Raw genomic sequence first — 25,043 nt, forward strand, 5'->3', positions numbered from 1 at the left:
AAAGAGTAATTCTCACCCAAAATCATCGTAAATTTGCATGACAGCACAAAGGTGAATTTGGAAGCAGACAACAGAAGGCTCTGAGGCTTGTGTGCCTCCAACAGTGCATGGCTTCACTCATTTTGTACCACAAGCAACAAAAGTTTAGTAAATCAGCCACCAAGAGGAATTCTTTTTCCACCTGTTAAGGATCAGTTAACTCTAAAAAATTCTCATACACAACCATGTTAAAAATATTCATTCTCCACATGAATTTTCATACCAACAGCCAGCCCTCTGAAGAAACAACTCATTGAAATAATTTTAAGTAGCAGTAAGTGGAAGGAAGAACAGATTACCCACTCCATATACAGTGCTGGGGGGCCAGAGAACAGCCAGCCACAGAGCCCACACCCTGGCCTACAGATCCATATCTGGCTCACGATGGTATTCTCCAGGACCAGTACTCAACTCTCAATCCATGTTTTGTCATCCATCTTTTCACGCCACATAGGCAGGACCATAAAACCTCCTTGCTGAAATCCTCTCAAAAGGCAAGTTTGAAAAGACAGGGGATTAGGAAGCAATCGATGAGAACTGTGGCAAAGCAACAATTTACTCAGCAGGGCTGTCTTGATAAAAATCTGCTCACTGACAATTTCTCTCTCACCTTTGTTATTAAAGTTCATCCTTCCCCACCATCTCAGGCTCTCAGTGCTGGCAATCAGAGACCTGACCCAATCCAGAGTCCCCAGAGGGACACAATCCCAGTGCCTCGGCAGACTGACACTGCTGCTCAGGGGGAGCTCAAACCCATGTACCTTGCAGTGCTACAAACACTCTCCAGGAGGAAGTGACGGAGACAAGTTTCATCTGTTCCTTGACCCTCAACAAATTGAGGAAGTCTGTAAGTATAGTTCCTGGGGTGTTCTGAAATAAGACCTCACTCCAAGGGAAAACAAGCTCAGTTCAGGATTAAGTTAACAGAATTGCCTCAAAAGGAGCACACAGCTGCCTATTGACCAGACTTTTAGGGCTGTCAAAGTTCAGCCCACCTGGCCTCTAGGCTCGCTATGATCACAAGGAAGAGCAAACAGTCATCTAGCCAGCTGTTTGATCTACACAGAAACAACTGGACTGGATAAAGGAGACAGTTCATTTTTGTAAGAAACAATATATTTTATTTTTCTGACACCACAGCCCTGGCGAGTGGTTTTGTACCAAATTTAATGGAGGTTACACAGAACGTTTTACGCTGGGGAGGAAAAAAAAAATAACCACAAAAAAAAATCCTGGATAACTTTTAGTGTCTGTTCCACTCCCACATTAATAAAATCACTTGGGGTTTCTAAGAAAAGGAGAATAGGAAACAGTGAGAGAGACTACTGTAGGATGTAACAGTGTCCAAGTCCAGCCCCTTCCTAAAAGTGGGAAGAGTCCCCACATGAGGAGAGGCTCTCCTAGATTTACTCCCCAAAATAACACAATGTATTGCAGCTGCCATAGGAGGAGACAAAAGGGGACGGAGAGAGAGAGAAGCTATTTAATAAAGAGTGGGAGGGAGAGACAGAAGGTGCTGGACAGCACGCCATAATTTGAAAAATATGTCCTTAACTTATTATTTATTTCTTTTAAAAGATTCCCCTCACTGAACTTAAGTTCCTTTTTGTGCTTTTCATTAATACTCTGCTCTGAGGTCGTAGTTTGGTTTTTCTATACATTGGAGTTGAAGGAAAATAGTCCGAAGTTCTGAAGATGGATTCTCCACCTAAAGTAAACAGCCTAGAATCCCATTCTCCTCTCACCCCAAAGACTAAAGTCTCTGCTAAAATCCCTTTTACAATATAGTACAGTACACAAAAAACCCCAAAAATAACCGAGAGTCCTGGGAGAAGCCAGTCCGAAGGACGTAAACATACAGAGAATGGTGCAACTTGTGACAAATGGCAATTCTCAAAATACAGCTACAGATTCTCAAAGCAGGTGCCGTCACGGGATACCCAAGTCCACAAAAATAATTTTTAAAAAATAAATCTTAAAAAAAAAACAACCTGTTAAAATGAATATTTTTTTTTCAGGTAATTCCATACATTCGAGATTTCCCAAAGCATCCTCTGGTCTCTTTTCACCTATTGCATGGCCAAACTGTACTCCTGAAGCTCCCAAAAAAGCCCTCAGGACTTGGAATCTCATCTTGACAAGGATCAGAACATCCAGTCTTATGGTAGCAGCTTAAAACATCATGTTCCCTGGGTTTCCAGGGCCTTGGCTAAATCCTCCCATGCCAACATCAGCAGCCATACCTCGGGGCCTCATCTGGGGGGGAATCATGATGTTTTGTTGGGGTCCCATCATGCCCTGCATTGACATCATCATCCCAGGTGACCCCACGGGGCCCGGGTGGCTGTAGAGCCCGGCGGGGGCTCGGTCCTTGCCCGGGATCATGCCCACGGCGGCCACGGGGTTGCTCATGAGCGCGGGCTGGCCGGGCATGGCGGGCTGTGCTGGTGACATCATGCGGTGGTGCGGGCCCATCATGCCCTGCTGCAGGAAGGCCGGCGGCCTCATCGGGTTGTGACCGGGCATGGACGGAGCCGTGCCGAGAGGGATATCCGGAGTTCCCACCGGCCCGGGGCCCCCCATGCCGGGCAATGTTAGTCCCATCCTCGGGGTCTGCTCTCCTATCATCCCCTGCATGTGGGAGAAGCCAGGCCCGGGACCCTGCGGCTGCTTGCGGCCTGGCACCTCCCCACGAGGGAAATACTGTAGTGTCTGGCTGGGCTTCTCCGATGGGATAATCCTGGACAGGTCAAACTCGGGTATTCCCGTGGCTCCGGGACGGATCACCTCCTGCAGCTCTGGATCAGTGAAAACCGAAGGCATGTTGTTTCCAAGAACAGTGAAGGAGTCTGGACCGCCAGGGCCTCCAGTCTTGCAAAGTGCTGGATCTGTCGAACTTTGGGGCAGGTTGGTAGGACGCCCCAGAGGTCCTTCTCCATGGAAGCCCATTCCCGCCGGGAAGTTGCCTTGTCCACCGCTGGGCCCGTTGTGTGGAAATGGCACCTGCTGTGGAGGGGACTGTACGGGAGGGAACCCCTGCGGGAAGCCCAGGCGTCCTTGAGGTACCATTGGAGACTCCTGGGAACCATGCCCCATCATTGGGTTGTGTGACATCAGGCCGGGTCCCACGGGGACCCCGTGAGGAGGTATATTGGGTCCCATAGCATTTGGAGAGGGCATCTGGTTGTTATGGGAAAGAGGCTGGGTCATTCCCATTGGGCTAAGGGTTGGCATTGGACCCACTGGGTTTGGACCTGAAATTCGAGGATTCTGAGAATTAATGCCCATTCCTAGGGAAGAAACAAGGAATCACATTTAGACAACAACCAGTAATAATCAATAAAGCCGTCAGAGAGCTTTCTGCAAGGTTACCAAGGCTGCACACAGACAAAAAACAGTGCTAGTAAAAAAACCATCAGCAGTGGCTTTGAAAAGTGTTATTTTAACCAGAAATTTGATGCCACTCGAACAGCCACCTCCCTAAGATTGTCACTGCCCTATCAGTGACAAAAGCCTGCTCCATAAATTTCAATCCAAACCATACTTTTACTACCTCCCTGACAGTCTGGATGACACAGGCAGTAGCAAACACGTCTGAGACAGATTATCAGCATACAGACACTTGTCCACTGAGAAGCGACCGGAACTCCTTTCAAAACTCAGCAGTGATAAATCAGGTAACCCTCATAAGACTAAGAGGCACTGACCAATGAGGTTAATGAGTTACCATCATGAACTTATTCAATTAGCCAGCTTTCCCCAGATATATTCAGCCATTACTGCGTGAAACACACTGCAAAACTACAGGTAAACTCATCAAGAATTCATTACCAATTGCCACTCTCTTGAAACATCTGCTCATCCCCTTTTTTAGTATTAATCTAATAGGGTGGAGGTGCTACAGCCTACTTTTATGTTTTTGATGATTCAGTGTCAAAAAACCCCCAAACGAACCCCCCCAAAACAGTGAAGCTTCTATGGCACTGTCTTAAGACAGGAGAGATAAAGTTTCCTCTGGATAACACACTATAGATCTGACCCTTAATTCCATGAGCAGCCTGCATTCACACAAACAATTCCAGTCTGCCTGAGGGACAATCTTGCCCATACACAAGTGCCTTCCATGCTGGACACCTTCTGAAGAATGCACACTTTCTGAATTTCCATCCCTACATTTCAGAGAACAGCAACCGCTTCCTCAAAAACAATCATGGCTACATATTCCTCAAGTTTTTTCCCATCTCACTGTCTTCATTTGATGAGGTTTCCATAAAATCACCCTGATGCCTTGTGCTTATGTTCCTTTGGTTTTCTTACCTGGTACGCTGTTCATAGGTGGCAAGTTTGGGGAGCGTGCTGGAGGGGAATCGTCATCCGAGCTGGCCACAGTTTTGATGGCATCATGATAGAGCGGTGTAGAGCTGGGCATGGCAAATTTGGACATCCTGGACATCATAATGGAGAGGGGATTCTGGGACAGGGTTGGCTCTGGAGGCATTGTGTAAGGACTGCTAGAGGGAAGATTTCCAGGGAGAGTCGCAGGAGCAGACTGGCTGACTGTGGAAGGAGGTGGACCACCTTAGGAAAAAAAAGAAAAGAAAAAGAGAGAATTAATTTCTTTTTTTTCTCCTTCCTACTGTTTTCCTTAAATCAATCTCTTTTTCTCCTAGAAATCTCAAAAACTAGAACTCTTTCCTATTGCAAGACTTCACATGGCTAATGCAGTCAATGAGTATGAAAGGTAACCAGAAAAATAAGCCTATTGGTCATGTTGACTAATATCTGTTATCCTACTGCACAGCACTTCTAACTAGAACGATCTTGAGCCTCTACAAAACCACATGAAGAACTGCCAGTTTAGTCTGAAAATCTTACTAGTCAATTTCCATACACTGAAGACAGACTTAGGCACCAGAACTAGCCATAAAAAATCAAAATCTAAAATCAAACAAGACAGGCAGCACAAGGCAAGCTGTAGCAGATATTATGCTGAGACATTCAAGCACATTTCTGATGTGCTTGAGGAGCTGCATCAGGAGCTACAAGTAAAACTGCCTGTTTACGTTGCATTTCTTGTTTCATACAGAGATATTAGCTGCTTATTCCAGTGAAAGAAGCATTCTCTGCACCTATTACCTTAATGTCATCCTTTGCTCTCACAAAATTAGAAGTAACTTAACTGCACTTCCAATCTCCTTTGTTCTTCGCTGATGAATTTTATGCCACCCAGACCAATGTGCAGATGCTAAACTGAAGCTGTACTCTCACTGAAAATTCACTGCACGTTCCTTAGCCCCTCCCAACCAAAAGGGGAAATGAGAACAGGGAATGTAAAAAAATTGCAATGCCGAAAGATCCATGGTTTGGAAGAGCTGCATGTCAAAGCACTCATTAAGCACTAAGTAAGGCACAGACTGAAGCACTTGGGTGCCCTCCCGAGCGGCCGACCCCACAGGCACATCCCGGTCCCGGTCCCCGCTGTTACCCGCAGCAGCACTAGAGGGCAACGTGGGCAAAGGGCTCCACTTTCCCAGACAGGAGAATTTCCCGAGCGGGAAGATTGCCCAGAGCTCTGGAAGCCTGAACTGAAGGGCGGGTGAGCTTTGAGAAGGTGAGAGCAGAAGTGTGCCATCAGCAGGACCCCGAGGTTCCAGGCACACCATGGCTCAGCATGCAACCAAATGTTATGTACAGTGGTGCTTAGATTGGTCCAAAATGCTGAACAATTGAATCACAACTTCCTGTCAGCAATGTAAACCTAAAAAGGACCAACTATTCCTGACCCATGTCTAGATACACAGCTTGTTAGCTACTCAGCACGTCTTTGTAGGAACCTTTTATACCAAATAGCTTTAATTACATTAACGGGATCTTCTCTATTGAGCTACAATGTCTATGAGCTATGGAAGAACAGCACAAGACCCTTCCAAGGAGAGATTTCTCCCATCAATCCTCCACATCTTTTCACACCTCTTAACCCCATTCTTTTGCTTTTACATTCTCAGAGTGATCAGCCCTCAGCTCAAAACAAGGGAGGCAGGGTGCAAACCCACAAATACAACAGGACAAGCCCTCACCCTCCACTTGCATGGCCACCCACCAAACCCTTGGTACAGCCCCCCTCAAATAGGGAAAGAGCCATCCAGCTCTTGTCCTGCTGCAGGAACCCTCCTCCCTCCCGTTGCTGCCTATCTTGGATGACCTAACACGAACCAAAGCACCAAATCTGGCTAGCGGAGGCAGTACTCACCCGACTCCACGTTGCCCAGCATGGCTGGAGAAGACATGGTTAGAGACGCCTTGTGGTTCGGGGGAATCCCAGGGCTCTGCAAAGGAGGCTTTGGAGATGAAGTCCATCCAGGAGAAGGTGCGGGGAGAGACGGAGACTTGAGGTGGACAGGAGAAGCAGCAGCAGACCCCAAGACAGGAGGGGATTTAATGGAGGCAGCAGCAGCTGCGGCAGTGGGGCCCGCAAGCATTCCTGCCAGCTGGGAGGGCGTCTGAGGGGACTTGAGGTTCCCCGAGGGAGACCCCATCATGGGAGACTGGACCTGGCGCATCGTGGGGGACTTCAGGGGGTTGATTCCTGGCGAATGCACCTGACCAGCCGCAGAGATATCCAAGGGCTTGCGGCCGAGGCTGCGCTGTGCAGGGGGAGCAGTGTTGAGGCTATTCGGGTTACTGGTGGGATTGAGAGGTAGTGGCGGCATGTGGCTGAGCCGGTTGTTAGTCCTTTGGTCAGGCCCGATCTGTTCTCTGAGATTCCGGAGACCGACTCCTGGGCCCTGAGACATGGGAAGGAAAGGCCTGGGACCCATGCCATACTCCTGCTGCGGGTGCTCCCCAAAAGGCAGCGGCACCATCTTCTGCTGAGAGGAGAGCATCTCCGACACACCGGGGCGCAGCTTCATCATCTCTTCCGGCCCGACTCCTGCCTCCCTCAGCTTCTGAGGGACCAGGGGTGGGTTGGAGCCCATGCTGACATTCATGCCCATGTCCCCCTTCATGCTGCCAGGGCCCATCCCAAACTCCAGCTCCCTGCTGGAAGCCATTTGTGGGGGTATTCCTTTTGGGAAGTCCCCCCTAGATGGGCTCATCGGTCCTTCTACTGGCATGCGAGGGAAGATGGGGTTGTTCCCAGGCTCCATGTGTCTCTGGGAGGGCATCATTCTGTTGATCTCCATGCCGGGCCTGATGCCTTCCATGTTCAGACCAGGAGGGAGGCCCATCTGCTTCTCAGCCAGCTGCTGCTGATAGAGCTCTTCAGGCAGGCCCTGCGGATTGGGGAACCGCTCTCCTCGGCCAGGGCCACTGAAGACACCCTGACCAGGAGGGAAGTTTCGCCCATCTGGGATTTTTGGCACATCATCTGGCCAACTAACTCCTGAAAGCCCAGGCCGTGAGGCGGGATTCGGGACATTGGGGCCTTCCATGTCAGGGTTCATCATTCCTGCAAAACCAGGCAGGCGCATCTGGCTCCCGGGCACGTTGGGATGAGGGGCCATGCCCCTGGGGGGCAGAGAGTGTGACATGTTCATGCCTTCAGGGAAGGGCTCAGGACCCCCAGGTCCCCAGCCCTCACCGGGGGTCATCTGGTAGGGAGGGGGAGGACCTCGGACCACCCCACGAGGCCCGTGCTGGTGGACCATCATGTCCTGCAGGGAACACTGCTGCACAACCACCTGCTCTTGCTTCCTTCTCTTCTCCTCGTAAAACTCCTGCTGCAGCTTGAGCCAGGCCACCTGCTCAGGAGTCATATGGTCCAAGTGGTCTGGGCCTATGGCTCCTGACTGGGAGTTCATTGGTGGTGGCCCCATTTCATCTGGGGAAAAAGGCATGTCCCTGTGTCCTTGAGGGCCAAACGGAGCCCCTCCATCTGTCCGAGACCCCGACCCTTTGCCTAAACTTTGGGATTGAGCCATCATAGCCTGTATCGGCCCTTCAGGTTTCTTTTGGGGACCATCCAGCACCCCAGTATTTGGGGGTGGCCCCCCACTCTGCCCTCCTGCAAACTCCTTCTCATCAGGGAAGAGCATGCGCTGGATGTCCCTCAGGGTCTGCAATGAGCGCTCTCGGTGCTCCAGCTGCTCCTGTGACAGTCCATCGGGATTCTCACCCAAACTGGCTGGGTCCCCACCAGAACCCTGCTGGGGAGGACCTTTGGGGTCTGCAGCAGAGCTATTGCTACCTTGGGAAACTGGGCTAACTGCTCGATTATTGGGGGTTGAACTCTGCCCAAATCCTTCTGTCTGCAACGGGGTAGAGTTGGCAGGGCTGCCCACAGACATCACTTTGCTTTCCACACTGGGACTGTCCTGATCTATGGGACATGGGGGGCCAGTGGGTTTGGATACTGGTGCTGACACGGGCGGAGTCGGCTGCATTTTGGCGTTCTGGGGAGGGTTCTGGTCCTGGGCAGCAGGGGGCTGGGGCTGTGGCAGGGGCTTGGGTTCAGTCCGAAGTGCAGTGATCTGAGGATTCTGCAAGAGAAAGACACACTCAGTCACTTGCTCTTCTTACAGCCATGTCACATAAGCAGCAGTGCAAACAAAACACCCAATCTCAATCCCACCAGCCCAAAATGCGCAGGGAATGATAGACTTCATGCAGCAATTACACAGCAGCCTCTTGGCAATGCAGAAACCTACTTTGCTCAAGGCATTACTGCAGGGACCTGTTTTGTCTGTGCTAGCTCTGTATGACCTACAGACTGGAAATACACTACCAAAATATGGCAAGACTAACTCTTTTTTGGATGACCCAAGACATTTATTTGCAAACAGTCTGAACAACAGCTGTCTGTCTTCCTAAAACTTATTTCAGAGTGTAAATAATCATCCATCTCTCTGAACCAGACACAGGCACATTTACAATTTCCCCTTCTCACCCCCATGCAGGTATTCCCTACCAAGGGTACAGTGTTTCGTTCCGCCTTGCTGTTTGAGATGTTCTGGATATGAAAGGACACGATAGTTTCCACCTGTCCCTTCAGCACAGCTTCTGCAGCCCTGCAAAGACAGACAGGCAGATGCACATATCCAGTTGAAACCAAGAATCAATTTTTCTTAACTGGCCTCCTTTCTATCTTTCAGCTGGCAAAAGGGAGAAAGATTCAGCCACAGATATTTCACTCTAGATGAGTAGCAAAAGAAAAATGCTTACATCTACAAACTCATTAGCATTCAGGGTTCATGTCTCAGTTTAAGCCATCCTGGCTGCTATTCATTGCATGGATTGCAAAACAAAATCCACCAGCATTTGCAAAAAAAAAATATACCCATACCTCAGAGAATGAAACAACTACTTCTCAGAGCAAAGAAGGTAAGGATATGGTCCACTCCAACCTCCAGCATCCCCAAAACAAGTAATGACTTTTTGCTCCTTGATGCTGAAAGTGCCCTTAATAATCTCTTAGAAGATGAGCACAAATGTAATTCCTGCTCCCAGAAGACATTCAAGCAGCTCCCTACTTACTTGTTGGCCATCTCAGTAGAAAAGACGTAAACCACTTTGGATGGAGTCTTCTGCCCACTTGCTGGCTCCAAAGTGGCAGTCAGACCATGGGAAGGTGTGGAAGACCTTGGGGCTGAAGCATTTGAAGGAGTCATGGAGTGTGGTGTGTGCTGAGACTCCTGAGACTTCACATGATCAGCAGAATTGCAGTCTGGAAATGGACATAAGGGAAAAGAAGGGAATCACTATCATGGGATCTCTTTGCAAATCAATTCTGGAAACTGATCAGAGCTTTTTCTCCTCTGAAATTTCCGGCTTCTTCCTCAAGCACCACTAAAGGCAATTCTTCTATTACACCATATATCTTTCCTCTAAAGCCTTGGCGTCCTTCAAGCAACACTGGGAGAAAGCTCCTCTTGTGTCCCTTTCCAAATAAAGTGGCAGTTCCCACAACTGATCTCTTTGAATTCTCTAATGACCACATAAAAAAGCAGGAAAACTACTTTAGGACTTTAATGTAGGAACAAAGATAAATATGTCTGCCTCATGAAAACACTCCTGCAAAACTTTACTTTTTCTTCTGCTCAGCCACCTTAGCTAGGTGACCTAGCACATGGACAACAAAGATGGACAACTGGACATGTTGGTCTGATTTTGCACTGCCTCACAGAGGCAATGTTGGAGCCAGGAACAGAACACAGAAATCCCAACTCTGTGGCTTGTGTTACCAGTGAGGGTGCTACGGGTTATGTATCTGTGTTGACAAAACAGACCTGCATATTGTTAAAACCCCAGTTACAACAGAACAGTTCCTGAAAGGCCAAAGGCCAGAAGGAGACCAACAGGTTGCATTTGTACTTTTAAATCCTCTGGGGGAGTTTAAGAGTTACAAAGGAACTTTCCCACCAGAGTCAGGTCTGGGCTCTAACCGAGCGTGAACAAAACATTTACCAATGCCAGCTATGACAATCTCTCCTCTTTGCCTGCTTTCAAGACCTTTAGACTTCATTAGCTGGAACTTTTGAGAACCTCAGACAATCAAATGTTTTGCTATGTCTTGCAGAGCAATTCTCCATCTCACAGAGGATTCAGACTGATTGTCTGCACTTGCACATGAACCCTAGCAAACGTACCTTTGATTTCCGGGTCATCATTAGGAGTCCCAGCTTCCCTCTGCTCAAAAGAGTCTGCTGAAATGCTCCTCTCTCTCTTCCCCTTCCCCTTGGCACCATTTCCAGCCCCATTCTTCAGCCCCATACTCCCACCCGGGCCTGGGAGCACTTTGGGGGTGTGACCTCCACTTTTGGGGTCACAAGGAGAGGGCTGGGATTGGCTGGTGGAGCCCCCTTGTTTGCCTTGGTTGGAAAATTTGGAATCCAGCTGAGGGTTGCCAGACGGGGACATCACTGTAGGGGGACGGACCATCACCTCCTGCTTTGATTTGGGGCTACTGGGGAGAGGAAAAAAAAAAAAAAGAAAGAAAAGGAAAAAGTGACAAATCACACCATTGATTCATTCAGCCCTGTAGGAACAGATTAGAGTGAAGCAGAAACAACCACTGTCACCTTTACAAGCTAAGACAATTGCTGACAAATAAAAAATGCCTGCAAGCTTAGAGTCATGCAGGTGCTTTTTTGAACATGCCCTGAAAGGGTTATTATCCAAGATGGAATCTCATTGCTCAAGAAGGCACCAGGGCAAACCACAGACCTGCCAGATCCCAGAAACTGCTGTCACATGAGGACCCACCTCTGGCGCTTCTGTCAATAAAGACAACGGTTTCTATGTGCACAGAGAAGCACCTCACACCAAGACCAGCTCAGAGTAAACAAACAAGGCACTATAAAGTTCCCCTCACCATTCTCCTGGACCCCAACTACACTGCAGCTCTGATCAGCAGACCCCCTCCAACCCCTCCCTTGCACCTCCCTATCCAGTTCTACAGGGAGCACAAGGAAAACCCAGCATTACTGCAGCATTCGTCATCCATCGGGGCGAGCTGCCAGAGAAACACAAACCTCTGACCGTGAAAACAATTAAACCAGCTACAACCTGCCCCTGAATAAGGAAAGAGAAGGATACCATCTCCAAGCACACTCCTGCAAAATGGGGCAGATGAATCCTCCTCATTTTGCCAAAGGAGACTCGGTCTTTCATTCCTCTTCCATCCAGCAAATTTGCATCCTAAAAATATTTTGCTCCTCTGGGTTCTATAGGTATTAGGCACCCCTTCCCTCCTCAGCCTCCACAAACTCGATTGCTATTGGATCTTCTGCATTGTGTTTTAGCATCATCACTATCACTTCCAATAGGCAGTGCTTGCTAGCAGCCTCACTGTGGGTCCCACACAAGCTGTCCTCTGGACAGACATCTGACTCAGAAGCATTCGCTCTGAAATACTGTTAAGCTCCAGGTGACCTCTAGCAGTAAATACTCAAACTCAAGAATGCTGTCAATCAGAACCATCCTAAGTCCCTGGACACTGCTTTGCTTTCATATTTTTTTCCTTTCCAAATTAGTGGAGAGAAATGCTGCCTAGCTGCAATGGCAGGTGACTGACACAGAGGATCTCAGCTCAGCTGATCAGTTCTTCAGGCTGTTCAAGCCGATAATATGGAGAAAGCATTTTGTGTGAAAGTACAGACAGAGAGACCTTCTGATGCCCAACTATCTCTCAGGAAATAGATAATTAGAAGAGGAGGAAAGGAAAAAAAAATCTGAGATAGAAACAGCAGGTTTACTCTCCTACAGCCTATCCAGGCACCTGGTGAAAGGGAGAAGAGCACAAGGAACAGAATCCAAGCCTCATGGGTTTACAGCTTTCAGCTCATCCTGAGCCTTGCAAGCACGAAGACCACCAGCACTGTGCAGTCACTGCTCAGATACTCAGCAGGCTGATGGGAGCACAGAGGGACTAGGAAGCCACACTGCCACAGTCCTTGGGCTAATCCAGCAGCAGAGAAGGGATGGCAATGTGCACGAACCCACAGCAGCTGACTGCAGGCTCTTCTCCTTACCTCTGTGTGTTGCCTGACGGGGAGTTCCTCACTTTGGGGTTACTGGAATGCATTGACAGAAATCCTGAGCTCACAGTCTCACACACACGCAGATGGGCTCTCGTCAAGTTCCTCTGGGGAGCGTGCCGCCAGAGGCAGCGTCGAAGCACTTTCTGCCACCCGCTTCTCTCAGTGCTGGCTGCCTGCTTGCCTTTTTTCTCTTTGCTCCTCGCTGCTTTTGCACTGGGCACTTCCCTCCTGCAGCTCCAGCATTCTCTAGATGCGTGCCTCCTGCTGCCCAGGGGAAGTCTCGCATCTCCAGGGCACACTGCAAACCACCCCACAAGGAGAGAACAGAAAAACAGTGAGGAACTTCCCAGGCAGATGTTCGGGTGTGAAGCAATGCATGGCAATTCTTCCCCCATTCCTAAGAAGACAGAGAAGAAGAGCTTTCAGACGGATGTGAATTTCAGACCAGAGGCAGCCCGGGGTGGCCATTCAGTTTACAGGCAGTGATGCCATCTTCCCTCTGTCCAAAGCAAATCATTCTGGAGTCAACAAAACAGGGAAGCACCTTGTATCTGAACACTTAGATTCTGCATCCGTGCTCAGCTTAAAGACACCTCACAGCAAGTCAGCAGGAAGTCAAAAGTACAATTCCCCAACACGACTTAGCTATCCAAAATTCCCCTGTGAATGGCCGCAATCTGATATTTCTTAAGAACATAAACTGCTTAAATCTTTTGCCTCTTTGGTCCAATATACCTAGACAGATATTCAATGATGTGTGCTAAGGGTTACACAAAGGGAGAAAAATAAAATAAAATAAAATGCCTTCCTGACCACCTGTAAGTTACTGTTCTGTGTAATTACTCTGAAAACATGAGGGGTTAGTCACTCATCATATCTATTAGAAAGGTCAAAAAAACACTGGAGTAGTACCCAGCTAAATTTGCTCAGCAACACACTAAACATTGAGGCTTTAAAAAAAAAGGTACAAAAAAGCAGCTGCTTTTTCAGCTTCTTTCTAAGAAACAATATGCATGACGCAGGCAGTAAGGCACATAAAGCTGTTTCTGGAGGTGGAAACTATTGAACATTACTGTTTACGTGCTTTGGGCTAAATTATTTTGGAACAAATTTCTGCCTTGTTTATGTTTCAACAAAATCTCTCCTGTTCATCTCACCTACTCAGATGCAAATCCACTTAATTTAGAATCTAACCAAGATTTATTGTTAATGTATTAAGCATTGCTAGTTAAATATTATTCAAATGTAAATATTCCCGATATTCCTTCTCAGCACCAAAGTTGTTTCTTCTGATATACACCAAATGAAACAAAATAAGTCTTATTAGGATGGGAGTGTCTTGAATTTTATGAAGAAACTACTGTTCAAACTGCATTTCAAAACAAAAAATTGGCTTATGTGCTGATGACACCAGAGGATTAACAGACATGGGCTCTCTATAATCACCTCTGGCCCAGTAGAGTTATCAGCAACTTGAACTATTGAGCACCATGGTTTTTCAGTTTCCCAAATTTGTACAGTTGTGAGGCTGTGCTGTTACACATCTTAGTGACTTTGTGCTGCTCTACTTCAATATGATCCACAATGCAGTAGTTATGTGAAGTTCTGCATCACCTACAAAAATTCTTCTCTCTATCACACATCTCCTTAATGAGTAAGAGAAGTAATCCTACTGCCTGTTCTCACCTCCACTGTGCTGCACGAACCTATTAATGTGAGGAATGTTTCTGCAGCAAATGTCTCATTTTAAAGGCTTCTTATTGGGCATAATCAGATGAACTCCAATCTGAGCCACACGTTCCGGAGGACCCACATGCCTCTCTGGGGCTATTAGCTGGTTATCCACTGATTTTGGGAACAATATTGGAGTTACCCTATCCCTATTGTTCCTACTATCATGTTGCAATTACAACTGGTTCTATACAGATACATTAAAGAGGAGACAGAATCTCTTCACACATATCTAAATTGTATCATATTCGCATGCAAATTTGGCTCCTATGTCTGTTTTGTTAAATAAAACTGTAACATAATCAACAGCACCCAACTCTGCTTTCCAAGAGATTGACACATCTGTAAAAGCCAGTGGAACTCCGTGAAACTTCTGCACCTTCACTAAAGGTGAAGGTGTGACTGAAAATACAGTGAATTCCAGGTTAAAAAAAAATGAGAGCAGGAGTAACAGCATAAAAGTGAGCAGAGCCTGATGCTTACAGCAGGATGTAGATGCCTGCATGATGAACTTAAGTATTCTGGTTGTTTAATCCTAAGCTTTTCCATTTGGATATTTATACATTATGTTACCTTTTATTACAAGATGAGAATTGTCTCAAGAGCCCCAGTCTTGCACAGTGCAATGAGAAAACATGAAGATAAGAATCACAATCACACTGGCTACATGGTATCCCTGACATGACCAAATTTTCAAGTACTTCACCCAGGAGTGGGAGGAGAACCCTCCAATTTTTTAACCTTACGTTTTTATTATTCTATATACACATCTTCCATATATTAGAAGTGATGTGCTGTGCAGGGGAACTGAGTTTTCTAATCTCAGTTTAAATTTATTCATACCAGAGAGAGCTATAAAGGATACATCAATATATCCATTGGAGGAACACCAGCAACTCAACTTCCTCAGCTTCTTATTGCTGCACACGGGGAATGTACCATCTTTTATAATGTGAAATGGAATGTCTCATGATTTTTCTCAATGCACTTCTAGCACATATATGCCCAGGAATCTAGGGTTCTATAATGGAAAAGCTCTAGAGAAATGTATTTTTGCAGCTGGAGTCTGCCTACCATAGCAAAGCCTATATCCTTGCTTTAAAATTAGAGGTAGGGTCAGTGACAGTGAATGGTCAAACCACTTTTCAAGACATTTTGGAAAGCTACATTCAAGGCTGTATTTTCAAGACTTTAAGGTACGGCAGGCAAAAGTTGCAGAGAAATGGGATGGTTCAGCTGGGTACTCATTCTCACCATATCAGGGAAAGATCTGAATGGGAACTAACCCAAGAAGAACAACGAAAATTTCTATTCAGCTGGATTTTCACCCTGACCTGGTTGAGAATGTAACCACATCACTATCATTACAAGCTCAGAAGAGGAGGTGAGAACAGGTGAAAATGTAGCCCCACCCCACTTGCTTGCAGCCTACAATTTGGATGGCTTTAAATTAATTCAAACTTTAACTGCATAGACAAAAGAGATGGATCTGCATTCATGGAGATATTGTAGATCCTTGTTTTTCCGACGAGTAGCTTACCAAGACCCCTGGTGTCACGACACTGCAGTACTCATCGTGGAGGCCATGAGTTGCAAACCACTTGTCTCACAAAAAACAGTCACCTGGAAAAAGGAGACAAAAGGTTTCACCAACAAGAATTCATAGCTAAGCTATACACCCCTTCCATGCATTCAACCACAGGAGCAGAGAAATCAAAAGGTGCACTGAACCACCAAGGGGAAGCCTCTGCTCAGCCTGGAAAGATTTATCAGCACCCAAGAAGCCACCGTCAGACTGGAAGACTTTGAAGATCCACACTGCCCATGGAGGGGAAATAGAGCAGACCTGCTTTAGCACTCCCAAGTTTAGCCAGCTGGATTCCCATGAGCTCATCTGTGCTTAGAGAAACTGGCACAAAGCTTGGGCATGTCATCTTCCCTTCTCTGCACCCATCTCTCTTCAAAGGCTCACCTTCCCCTCACAATGTGCCCAGCAATTCCTGCCAAACCCTTGTGCTTCATATATGCAACCTCCTCCACAGCCAGACAATGTATAAACAGAAACATCAAATATCAGGTAAAGCCAGGCAATCACATCTAGGGGAAAACCAGGCAGGTTTTAGAAGGAGGAAGCACTATCTACTGCTCTGGCAGCTTCTACTTCACATCATTGCATATCCTACAGGAGGAAGGGAATCCAAAGCAAGTTTAAGTGCCTGAATGTTTGGCAATGCAAGGAAATGCAGGCTCTGAAGAGCAGCTTACTGCTAAATTTGAGGTTAGCAAAAAAACCAGCAGTGACCTGCCAGCTTCTCCCTCACCCGCTGTGAAAACTGTAGAGGCTGTAAGACAGTATGAATCCAGACAACACTCACACTGTTAGGGCCAGTGTGGTGTCTCAGAGCACTCTCAGCTATTTACACAGCATGGACAGCCTTGCAGTTAAAGTACAAGTGCAAACTGAAATCACTACCAAAATTTTTCTGTGTAACCCCAATGCATTCTGCTGACCAGATCTCCCAACAGAAACACAGGAGCTGGAGGCTCAATGAGTTATGCATTGTGAAAGTCTGTGCATATTCTCTTCCCTCCAACATTCTCCAACTATTATCTACTGCAGCTTCACCTTAATAATGTAGCAATGTGCTGCCATGTAATCCACTCCACAAAACCAAACTACAAAGCTAGTCCCAAACAATGCAGCTACATTCTCCACCCAGTCCAGCCAAATCAAACAATGAAATCATCAACGCGATAGACCATCCTTATCTAGCCAAGTCACACCTGCAGACAGAAGCTGAAACAAACACCTATCGCAACAAGCTGTTTCATCCAGTAAAACTCACCACAGCAGCACAATCATCCTGAATCCAATTACCCAGTTATAGCTCCTCTCCCCTTTCCCCCACCCCACCCAACAAAACAATACAGGCTAAGCCATGCCAGTGCCAATACTGACACACCTCTACCAGAGCAGGGACAGAAATCACCTTTTCTCTTGAACAGGAAAGCGTGTGAACACCAGCACACATCAGGATGGAAAGAATCTATCACAAACATTGCTCAGAGCTCTATTCCTTGAAACATTCAATCCCAGCTTGGCAGGGAAGGACTGCTTTGCAGACCATAGCTCAGGACTGCAAGAGGGGCACCATCCATCTTTTAAGCTACCCAGTTACTGCACTGTAATTCCATTCCCTAGTGTCCCTAGGGAATCTCTGCTGCTCACCTGCACAGTCTTAGCCCTGTCAGCACAAGGCAGTTTGCTTCACAGTGAATTTAAGGGCAAAAGGCTGAGAGCATGCACACAAAGCAGCTACCACAGAGTAACTAATAAGATGCAAATGCACATCTCAGTTTACCTTTCAGTTAAATATTTTGACCACCCCTGTACTTCCACAAACCAGCCACCATATTACTGCACTGCAAATAGAAGGTTTAAAAAAATTCAAACTAGCTAATTCCTATTTTATGGCCTTAAGCTGAAGAAGCTTGATAGTGACAAGTGGTCAAGTACTTGGAGGTATACAGCATGACGGCTATTCCAGCAGGAACAGCTGCAGTTATCACTGATTCACTTCAGTCTTTTCTCCCTCTTTGAGGAGGAGAATGTGGAGAGATGAAATAAAGGCATACCAAGTAGATAAAAGTATCAGACTTGTGGCCTGACTGTGACATGAAGCATTAAAGGCAAGAAACCTTTCTCTGCCTACAAGAAAGAGCACACTGCTATCTTCCCCATGGCCTTTCTGAGACTGTCAGTCTGTGCTGGACTGAGGGTGGTGAGAGCTCAAAATCAGCATGGAAAAAGAAAAGAGGCTGGAGACATGCTGCTGCAGAAAACAAATGATAACTCTGAATGCAAGCTGAGCCTGCACCCCGAATTGTATCTGTGACAGTGGAGTGGGTAAGGAAGGAGAGAGAGTGGAATAAGGGATTGCTCAGGGAAGAACAGAAGCTTTAGAAGGAACCAAGAACAGCAGCAGCAGGAGGTATTTGAGCAACCGCTGATCCTGACAGCCACCAGGAAGCAAACTTCTGCAAGTGCATCCACCAGTGGATTCCCTGGGTGACCTGAGAGGTGGGGCAAGGCAATGAATCAGCCAACGCGCTCCTTCAGCACATTTTTACTGGGAAGGGCACCTCCAATTTCTCCGACCCTCATTCAACCACATGAGAGGGAGAATAGCTGCACTGGCCAAAGGTGACTCCACTACACCCAAGAGCTACCACCGGTTTTCGTCACGTGCTGCACTTACCAGTTTTGCTGAACATTTGCTAACTTTACACACTTGCAGCTGAGCTGCACATTACTTTTTAATAAGCTGCTGTTTAATAAAGTACTTGATTACACACCTCATTGATAAGGAGAGCGACTGGCAAACAAGGAGGACACGGGAAGTGTTATTCAAAGCTTTTATTGAGCTGTCCGACTTCCTTAAGATCATATAAAAGCAAATAGATAAAATGACATGAATATTCTACACTCCATACATCTCCCTGTGGCACTTGAGGATAGAGGGACACAAGACACTTCAATCCCTTGAAGCAGTCCTATTTTTTAGATAGGGCTCCCTACCAAGGGCTATTAAATACACCTTTAAATCTGTCTCTGCTCCTAGCAAAAGCTGTCCTCCTCATCCTTTCCCAGGAATGGATAAAGAACATGCCTGTCACACTACTAGGATTGAACCCATCATCATTCAAATAGGTCTGTCAAAAATGCAACCTTACCTTCTGCACACCAGCTCTGTACTGGACCCAGGAACCAGCCTAAGCCAACCAGCCAACCAGACAACCAGCCTAAGCCAATCCAACTCTATCCCTTCCAGAACTTGTGAAGATATAAATAATATTCAGGAGACAACTTTTCCTGTTTCATCCCACAAGGTGTCCATGTGCTCACTGGCACTGGCACAAAGGAGGCAGTGCTGACTGATGGCAAAGGCATGGATAGACTTAGGCTTATTGAAACATATTTGTGCCTGTCTTCTGCCAGGTCCCTCTGCCCTTTTTCGTAAGCAAGGGCAGAAAATACATCAGGTACCTTCAGATAGTAACTTGGATACCTAAGGGTAGGTAGAGATAAGTTGTCCATCTAAGGTGATTAGATAGCAACTCACAGCCAGTCATCAGTTTCTAGATGGTCCTAAGTTACCCTGAAACAGTATGGACTTTCCTATGTTCATGTCATAACAATTAAAAATTATGCACAAAGTTCTCACAGTCTCCCAGAGAATTCCATCTTACCACATCAGAGAAATCACTGCTATTCCAAAGTCTGCACAGGATTATCTCTGTGTTCACAGTTTTATACCAGAAATTACTCTCCATAAACAGAATAATCAAGAACTTGTAGCAAAATAAGTTTAGGTGACACGAATGTGGGGGCTACACAATCTCCACCAGGCAGCATTGCAACCTCCACAGGGAAAATACTTTCTCCTGTGGTGGTGTGTAAGCATCTCTGTTGAACTCTAAATGAGTAGGTTATTGCCAACAACTAGATCAAGCCCTGAAGCACAGAGAAAGGGGCTGAGCAAAGACAGATTCACCTAAAATTAGCACCTTGAAAACCAACAGACACCAACATGCAAAGGGCATGCAAGATTCTATGCCATTACATGGAGAGAAGTTCCCTTGAGTTGTTTCATTAAATATAAGAATTTAGGACCACAGGACAAGCCTCCCAGAAACTGTAAGAATATTTAATCAGGCCCATGCAAATGCAGTACAGTGTGGTCACACAATGCAGCTCTGCTGAGCCTACCTTTGCCTGCCCATCCACACCTCTCAAATAAGACAGTACAGACACCCTTCCTCCCATGCTTCCTCCCAGCCCCTATCATCACAGATGGGGACCCTTCCCAAAGAACAAATCTCCTGAAGTCCATTCAAAACAACAAAGGCCACAGAAAATCCAGCCTTTTGCTCTACATCCTTAAAATGTGCAGTGAAGACAATCACTGACAAAGCACAATACAAACTCAAAGGCTCAGAGAATTAAGTGTTTTATGAGTTTCTCATGTCACTATCCCCTTTTCTGAGAAACTGGTATCTCTAGCAACTATTCTCTTCCTTCTGATAAGTACATGGATAACCAACAGTAGCCATGATATAAAGGCTGCATAAGTAATCACTCTTTTTAGGTACTTTAAAAAAATCATTCTAAAACAGTCTTTTGCAACAGACATGTTGCCTGCTACTCTCAAAAGTGTAACTTTCAAACTTGTGAATAACACTAACACTTCTTGTCAAACAGACAACTGTATGCCCATTAAACTTTATTTTTAATGTATTTAACAACACTTCAGTGCATAATTCAGTGGGGATGCATGGCTGTCCTAGACAGCTTCTGACTCTGTACAACTCTTTCTCCAAAGTAGTGGAGGAGACAGACACTTATGGACGCTGGTGATCAAATTCAAGGTGTACACAGACAAACACTGAGAGCTTTTCAATTTCCCATCTGCTATTATGTAAAAAACACTTGAACTACTTGGTTCACTTGGGACTGGAACAAGCTCTTGGCAGATTCTGACACAGTTCCAGAAATCAGTCTGGGGAAAAAGCCAAAAGAAAAATTCTTTAAAAAAACCCTCAGAGCCTAAGCTACAGCTATCTGCTTCTGTACAGGAACATTATGAACACTTCCCCTCAGTGTTCCTGCCATTTCAGCTACAGCAGCAGCAGTGGCACTGGCAGGTGCGGGTCGGCCGGGGCGTCGGGGACGCCGTCGCGCTCCCTGTCACGACATCGCACTGACCTCAGCTCAGCCCAGGCGCACTCCAGCGCAGCTGCCAACATCACTTCAGCTCCACCTCTGTTAGCAGTGCTGGGAGCAGTCTATGTACTTTACAAGTGGAGTTTGGAGCTCCCTACATGGAGCGTCACTTACCTGAGCAGCAGCCGGGCTGCCATGGACTCCCAGCTATTGTAAACACCGATAAAGATCAAAAGCTCAAGCAATAAGCGATTTTTCAAGAAACATTTTAACAGTATTTCCCTAATATGTGACAGGCTTCTGCAGCTTTCCATGTCATGTTAGCAGTTAATAGCCTTAGCATCAGTCGGCATTGCATGCAGGAGTCCAGTGGGTAATGAGAGTTCTCTATGTCCTTCTTTCATAGCTTTGGCTTCTGTCAAAACTTCATTTACTTTTCAGGAGTTAGGAGAAGCCACAGGCAATCTCCTTCCTCTTACTTTATAATACTGGGTTTATTTTTTGAAAAATTTAAATAGGGACATCAGCATGAACAACTACAGGTAAAAGACACCTGTGTCAGGCTTGCCAGCAGGCCATTCTCTAGAAACTAATCTGTTGAAAGGGGCTGGGGGAAAATATGCTGAAATACTGGATAAGGAGACAGCAGTTTGCTCTTCTACAAGCATTAACACCACACTGCTTAAACAAAAGGCTTGGGAGAAACAAGTCACTAATCAGTTCAGCACAGAAAAAACCCAAGTGCTTTTTCCTTCCCTTTCGGCATCCCTTCAACAGGCTTCCAGAATGAAAGATAAGAAGCAATCCTCAGGCATAACTCCTTGGGCTGCAATCTTGTCAGTTTTCATAAGCTAAGTGGGGCTGGGATGGGTCAGTACAGGACAGAGCTCCTCTGAGAAAAACCCAGTGCTACAGCAAGCAGTAATTCCCCACTCTGCTGCAAGGGGACATGACACACGACACCAGTCGGATTTGCTGGGGGCGAGCCATACACCTTCCTTCATGTTAACCTTCACCTTTACAGCTCTCTGCTCTCTCTCCTCCCAAATGAGCACTTTTCCAAGGCCCCCCTGAGCATCACTACCTCCCAGCAGTGCCTGCCAGACCAGTTTTCGTTCAGGACTGTCACCACCAGCCATCCCTCCGCTCTGCTCCTTTGCATGAGCCCTCCTGCTGCTCTCAGGCACCTGGGGAGGTCAACACCACAAACCCAGCATTCCCATGGGAGCAGAGCTGAAGAGTTACTACATCCCCTGCAGCTTACTGATGGGTAAAATGTGTGCCAGGGTTGCTTGTCCCTGGTGCGCTGAACCTCTCATTCCTTTGCTTTTAGGCCCACATTAGGCATGTGGGAGGCAGCACGACCCTCAGTGACACAGTGCAGTGATTCCATACTGGCTTCCCAGTTACTAAATGCAGGATCTTCCACACAGCAATGACTCTTCTAAGGAGTAAGGCACTTCAAAGAACTCCAGCAAGCAAAAACTGCATGTACACAGTACTCCACGATGCTACACGATTATATCAAAGCTGCTGGGATGAAAAACTGACATTTGATAAATAACATGAGGTCACCTCAAAGATCTCAGAACACTGCATGTAAAAATGTTATTTTGACAAGAAATTAAGCAATTGTATAATCAGGTCTATTATCAAATCTACTGCTTTGACATGATCTTATAAAAGTACGAGGAGTATGCAATTCCAATTGCTGCAGGATCCTCCCTCACTCAACACAAGATGTAGGCATTTAATATTCCTCTAGTTAGCCACGCATGTACAGCACAGCCTAACGCACTTCAAAGTATTTACTGTGCTGTATAAACACAGCGCTATTTTCAAAGCCTCATAACTGTCAAATCAAAGCTGCCTTTCACTAAAGCATTCAGAAGCATTTCTGCTGGATGGTGGCTATTTGCCTGACAATTTCAACCTTCTATCCCCTAACCACAAGAAGGTTAATTTTTTTTGTATATATGCATATATGCATATATATATATATAAAAATATTATTTTCAAGGGGCAGAAGAAAGTGTTTTCTTGCTAACGAGCTGTCAAATCATTTTGACCTGAAGTTTTTTTACTTTTTTTTTCTCATACATACATATAAAATGTGGTGGAAAACTTCCATTCCACCATCAGAAGTTCTGAAAAGAGTTTCTCCATACACAGGACTGCCTCAACTGTTCCTTGTACCAGCTGTCCCTGTTGAAGCTGTGGCTGCTCACCTCAACAGGCTACAACTTGGTTTTATATACACTGCAAATACATTTCTAATCGATCCTCAAACAAATCCAGATTGGTACATAGATAGAACATTCCCCTTTCACGGGCACTGGCACAGTGATATCAAGACACCTGAAGAAGTCAGCTTAGTAAAATGCAGAAAGCAGAGCTCTGAGCAACCTGAAAAATGGTCTGCACTGCTTGATCTTACCCAGTGTTTTTAGCAGCGAACCACTAAACCAGAATTTTTGTTCAGGTCTTCACAACTCTGTACACACTGCAAAGGTGGCAGAGATAGCTTGACACAACATACACAGGCAGACTCACAGACTTAAAGCAATTTGTAGAGCGTAAGTAACGTGGTCAAGTAGATAAATCACAGGCACGTTAAGAGCCGAGCTCTGTTCCCAAGTTTGCTACCAAATCCAAGCAACCCTGACTTTAAAAGAGCCCATGGGCCCCAGCCACCCCGCTGATAAGGTAAAACAGATATCTGCAGCCTTTGTTCAGAAGGCACAGAGGACAACCACAGGCACACGGAGACCATCAGTGACAAGGTGGGTCAGTGATTTAAAGCTCTCTTGCTCTGCTACTATGCAGACAGAGCCTCACCAGAAAGCCAAGGAGGAAAAACACACCAGCACTGCTTTCTTTAGAGGCCGAACAGCCATGAAAACAAGACACCCAGCTCAGAGTAATTGCCAGTGCCAGGAGCTGAACAGGCAGCTGTGTGGCTATCTGTGCCTGAAGAACAACTGCTCTGAACTCAATACAGAAAACAGAAAGCTCTCCCTTGATTCCATATGCAGCTAAATTATTGTGCATATCATCCACTCTTTATGTCATCAACTGTACCACTAAGGAGCACGTAAAACCAGCACTGTTTTCAAGACTACAGCACCCAATTTTCAGTGAAATCTCAGAGGACATTGCTCCATCTTTCTTTGTTGAAAGAAATCATGTCAATGGTAAAAGGCACTTTTTCCTTCCTTTGAAAGGATTTCATTGATTTTGCCTAGGCTTTAAAAAACAAACAGGCCAATCACCTTATAGCTCCACTGTTAATCTCCCTTCCCTACTCCACAAGCATCTTCTTGGAGGCCAAACAAGGAAAATCCCACTTCTGCTTTTAAGTCTGTCTGAAAAAAAGGGATCTCTCTAAAGAGGTAACATTCTTCAGATATAGTTAACTGCAATTTCATAACAGTATTTAAAATAAATTCAATTAGTGTTGTCAAAGTAGATCAAAACCAGAGTGCTCAGATTTAACTCTGCAAAAGAATATGTAAGAACAACACACAGAAGTAGGAATAAAGAAAATGTAAAAAGTTGTGAGGCAGCAGTTCACTTCACAATAGCCACAGTTTAGTAACTCAGACCAGATTTCAGGATGGTTCACCAGGATCCAACCAGAAGTCTATGGCACATCTCATACACTGGTTCTCAATCAAGTTCCCAGAGAGGTGTGAGAACCCTACAGCAAACCCAGGCACAACAGGTTATTCCATCCCTCCCTTTCCCAATATAGAAGCACAACTTCTAGAGCAGAATAAAAAAGAGAAGGCTCAGACCACAGGCTTAATACCTTTTCCAAAATTTCTACTGCCACTGATTACGATAATTGAATATTCTTCATATTCTTAAAGACATCTGATGCTTTTTAACTCTTGTTGAATTCTTGCTCCTCAGCAAGATTCTCACAGCATGAATTTCACTGCTTAATTGCAACCATACTAAATAGTCTATCGTTAATTTACAGTATGCATTCTGTAACATCAGAAAGTCTTGAGGCAGCAGAAACTCTTCCATAGCAAAGCCACCACACTCTTCCGTTGGCCCTGCTT

At 46.0% G+C, this 25,043-nt stretch overlaps 1 protein-coding gene across 3 annotated transcripts in view; it reads right to left on the minus strand.

Moving 5' to 3' along the window:
- Positions 1 to 1,179: 1,179 nt before the first annotated feature.
- Positions 1,180 to 25,043, minus strand: part of BCL9 (BCL9 transcription coactivator) — a 57,774-nt gene continuing 33,910 nt past the window's right edge. For 2 of the 3 annotated variants that reach the window (XM_084226593.1, XM_084226594.1), the window contains exons 2-9: positions 15,790 to 15,872; positions 12,510 to 12,816; positions 10,626 to 10,942; positions 9,514 to 9,703; positions 8,948 to 9,047; positions 6,290 to 8,519; positions 4,357 to 4,617; positions 1,180 to 3,329 (exon numbers count right to left, since the gene is read on the minus strand). In XM_084226593.1, coding sequence (XP_084082719.1) covers positions 2,212 to 3,329; positions 4,357 to 4,617; positions 6,290 to 8,519; positions 8,948 to 9,047; positions 9,514 to 9,703; positions 10,626 to 10,942; positions 12,510 to 12,562 — 4,269 coding nt within the window. In that variant the 5' untranslated portion in view covers positions 12,563 to 12,816; positions 15,790 to 15,872 and the 3' untranslated portion in view covers positions 1,180 to 2,211. The remainder of the gene's footprint in view (positions 3,330 to 4,356; positions 4,618 to 6,289; positions 8,520 to 8,947; positions 9,048 to 9,513; positions 9,704 to 10,625; positions 10,943 to 12,509; positions 12,817 to 15,789; positions 15,873 to 25,043) is intronic. The other variant, XM_084226595.1, reaches the window with a different exon arrangement.

Source organism: Fringilla coelebs, assembly GCF_963513975.1.
Source record: "Fringilla coelebs genome assembly, chromosome: 2".
Lineage (NCBI taxonomy): Eukaryota > Metazoa > Chordata > Aves > Passeriformes > Fringillidae > Fringilla > Fringilla coelebs.